The 4,267-nt window shown below is 43.7% G+C and overlaps 1 protein-coding gene across 3 annotated transcripts in view; it reads right to left on the reverse strand.

Annotated features, from left to right (window-relative positions):
• GPN3 (GPN-loop GTPase 3) overlaps positions 1-4,267 on the reverse strand; it is a 22,137-nt gene that overhangs the window by 16,310 nt on the left and 1,560 nt on the right. For all 3 annotated transcript variants that reach the window (XM_010841364.1, XM_010841365.1, XM_010841363.1), the window contains exon 2: positions 1,238-1,346. In XM_010841364.1, the coding sequence (XP_010839666.1) occupies positions 1,238-1,346 (109 nt within the window). The remainder of the gene's footprint in view (positions 1-1,237; positions 1,347-4,267) is intronic.

Genomic DNA, 4,267 nt, shown 5'->3' on the forward strand with positions numbered 1-4,267 from the left:
TTTTTTTTGCTCTGCTGCACGCAGCCTGCAGGGGGTCTAATCCATGGCCCTGCAATGGCAATATGGAGTCCTACTGGACTGCCATGGAATTCCTTTATGAGTATTTGTGTCCCTCTAAAACTCATGCTGAAAACCTAATGCCCAGCGTGATGATATTAATTAGTGGGACTTTGGGAAGATGAATGAGATCAGTGCTCTCATAAAAGAGGTCCCAAGAGATCCCTCGCCCACTTCCATCATATGAGGACACAGTGAGAAGTCGTCAGTCTAGAAGTGGAAAAGGGCCTTCACCAGAACCTGACCATGCTGGCAGCACCCTAATCTTGAGCTTCCAGCCCCCAAAACTGTGAGAAATCCATTTCTTTTGTTTAGAAGCCACCCAGTCTGTAGTGTTTTGTTACAGCATCCCAAACAGACTAACAGGGTGAAAAAAAACAGGATAAAAGCCATACTTCTCTTGTCCTACTAGCTGCTACCCATCTCCTTCCTTCACTTCTTATGCCCCAGCTCATCAACACCTTTGCTTTGTCTGGAACACACCAAACCCTTTCCCATCTTTCGGCTATATAGTGACCTTGATGTTTCTTCATCTTGGAAAGCCTTTCGCCAGCTTGGTGAGCATGTTACCATCTTCAGGTCTAGGCCCTAATAGCCCCTCCTCAGAGATGTCATCCCTGACTATGCTACCTAAAGCATTCTTCCCTAGTTATTTCTTCACATCAGCCTATAGCAGCACTTATCACAATCTGCAACCCATTTTATCATTTTGCTTATGTCCCTTGCTAAAAGGCCCACAAAGGCAGGGAGAATATCTGTGTTCTTCTCTGTTACGACTCTGGTGTCCAGCATAAAGCAAGTGCTCAGTAGACATCTGAATAAATTAAAAGATTAAAAAACATAACAAAATATTTAAAGGTTGCTCACTTATAGTATAGTATGATCAGCAGTAAAACAGATTTACCAAACAGGATCAAACACGAAAAAAACAGAAGGGAAGGGTGGTGAGGGAGCGTGTACTCACTTTTCATTCCTACATCAGAAACTAAGAAAGGATACTGTCACACACATCAACATGAGCTGATGTCACCACATGACATTCAGCCTCATGATGTTCACCATGAAAGCAGGGGACAAGGCTGCATTAATTTTCAGCTTTTGTGTGCAGCAGCCAGCACTCACTGCCTCCCCACTCTCCTATTTTTCTTGAAGGAGGGGGAAGGCTCTGCTCAGGACTTACCAGCCATCACGGAATAGTTGAAATGTTCTGCTGCAGGATCTAGGTTCACAACTTGGACAGATCGATTGAGGGCTTCACAGTGCTGCACCATGGTGGCACAGTAAGTGCTCTGTAATGTCACAAGCACGAGGGGTTAGAACAAAGCTCGGTATAGTGCTTAACCCTCCACCTCCAGAAGGACTCTCCACCCACCTTGGGCAGAGTCTACTAAGGCCAAAACTATTCCTTCATTGACCAAGAAGCTAAAAGGCATTAGGCTGGGGGTTAGGACACCTGACTGGACTGTGGATCCAGACCTGGCTCAGACTCATGGGGAGGTGCTTTTGCATTCTCTCCCTAAATTTTCTTGTCTCTAAATGTGATGTCTTCCATGATCACTAAGGCTCCTTACTGCTCTCATCTGCAACAAGCAGAATTTAAAGGGAAAATTTCTGATTACACTGTGCAGCATCTAACACATGATGTATCCACTAGGATTGGTACAGTCCAAACAAAGCTTTAGGTAGGCTGGTTAGGGATGATGTATCTGAGAAGAGAGTATCTGAGCTGAGGGACAGCAATGAGCTTGCCAGGCCAGCAGAATAACAATCCAAGATGAGAGAACATTAGGCCAATAAAACAGCCTGGCAATACGTTTTCAGTTTACACCTTCTGGTTTACAGAATTCTTCATCCCTCATATACTACATTAAGGCTACTTGTCTGTCTCTCCCTCCCTCTATTTAAAGGCAGGGATGTGTTAGGAATTCCCTGGCAATCTAGTGGTTAGGACTTGGTGCTTTCACCGCTGGGGCAGGGTTTGATCCCTGGTCTGGGAACTAAGATCCTACAAGCTGCCTGACACAACCAATAAATAAAGAAAGGCAGGGATGTGTCTTATTCAGTTTTATAAGCCTAGGGGCCATAACATACTTCCCAGGTGGCTCTGTGGTAAAGAATCTGCCTGCCAGTGCAGGAGACGTGGGTTTGATCAATGGGTCTGGAAGATCCTCTGGAAGAGGAAATGGCAACCCACTCCAGTATTCTTGCCTGAAAAATCCCAGGAAGAGAGGAGTCTGGTGGGCTACAATCCATGGAGTTTCAAAGAACTGGCCATGACTGAGCAACTGAGATGCACGCAGGAGCTATAACAGTACCTGGTACATAATAAGTACTTGATAATTATTTCTAATTGATTAATATGTTTGAATAAACTCCATCAGGGCAGAGGATTTTTGTGTGTGTATTTTAGTCACAACACAATCCCCCAGAGTATTTCTGATAGTAGGCATCAAAAGTTTATAGAAAGATACTTATTTAACACAGTGTGAAAGTTAATCTAGAATATAAAAATAACCTCTATCATGCTTTTATCTTTCTCCTCAGTGACTTGACACACACTGTTCTCTCTGCCTAGGAGCCCTCTCTAAATATCACATTACATTTTAATCGACTAGTCACCTATAAGTGTGATAGCAGTCTACTATTCACTCCAGTATTCTTGCCTGGAGAATCCCATGGACAGAGGAGCCTGGTGGGCTACCATCCATGGGGTCGCAAAGAGTCGGACATGACTGAGCAACTAACACACACATACACATCCCAAATAGACTACTGGCTCCAGGAAAGCAAGGATCACACCATTGTCACGTGTGTATCTCCTGCATCCAGAATAAGCCAAGAATCAGAGGAATGAGTTTGTCAACTGAAAAACTGAAGCCACAAAACACTTTCACAGACTCGTGTTTCCCACACTCCTGTTATTTGATCAATATACTCACAATTTCTACCATATTTAAGAGCCTCTAATAGGATTTCCTTAATAGTTGCTTACAAGAAAAAATTGTATCTCTAACCAGAAAAGCAGCTATGCTTATCATAACGTGAAGATAACCATAAAAGAACACAACTTTAAAACTCTTTTAGTTCTAGGTAAATATAATTGCCTGTCAAAAGCTCTGAGTCTAAGATCTGCTCTTGAAAAAGAGGAGAATTAAAGACGTGTTGAAGACACAAAGAAAGGTAATCCCAAAGAATGCTCAAACTACCGCACAATTGCACTCATCTCACACGCTGCTGCTGCTGCTGCTAAATCGCTTTAGTTGTGTCTGACTCTGTACAACCCCATAGACGGGCAGCCCACCAGGCTCCCCCGTCCCTGGGATTCTCCAGCCAAGAACACTGGAGTGGGTTGCCATTTCCTTCTCCAATGCATGAAAGTGAAAAGTGAAAGTGAAATTGCTCAGTTGTGTCCGACTCCTAGCGACCCATGGACTGCAGCCCACCAGGCCCCTTCATCCATGGGATTTTCCAGGCAAGAGTACTGGAGTGGGTCGCCATTGCCTTCTGTCTCACACGCTAGTAATGCTCAAAATTCTCCAAGCCAGGCTTCAGCAATATGTGAACCGTGAACTTCCTGATGTTCAAGCTGGTTTTAGAAAAGGCAGAGGAACCAGAGATCAAATTGCCAACATCCGCTGGATCACTGAAAAAGCAAGAGAGTTCCAGAAAAACATCTACTTCTGCTTTATTGACTATGCCAAAGCCTTTAACTGTGTGGATCACAATAAACTGTGGAAAATTCTGAAAGAGATGAGAATACCAGACCACCTGACCTGCTTCTTGAGAAACCTGTATACAGGTCAGGAAGCAACAGTTAGAACTGGACATGGAACAACAGACTGGTTCCAAATAGGAAAAGGAGTATGTCAAGGCTGTATATTGTCACCCTGCTTATTTAACATATATGCAGAGTACCTCATGCAAAATTCCGGGCTGGATGAAGCACAAGCTGGAATCAAGATTGCCGGGAGAAATATCAATAACCTCAGATATGCAGATGACACCACCCTTATGGCAGAAAGTGAGGAAGAACTAAAGAGTTTCTTGATGAAAGTGAAAGAGGAGAGTGAAAAAGTTGGCTTAAAGCTCAACATTCAGAAAACTAAGATCATGGCATCCAGTCCCATCACCTCATGGCAAATAGATGGGAAAACTGGAAACAGTGGCTGACTTTATTTTTCTGGGCTCCAAAATCACTGTGGATGGTGAT

The sequence above is a fragment of the Bison bison genome, unplaced genomic scaffold (genome assembly GCF_000754665.1).
Source record: "Bison bison bison isolate TAMUID 2011002044 unplaced genomic scaffold, Bison_UMD1.0 scf7180017864160, whole genome shotgun sequence".
Lineage (NCBI taxonomy): Eukaryota > Metazoa > Chordata > Mammalia > Artiodactyla > Bovidae > Bison > Bison bison.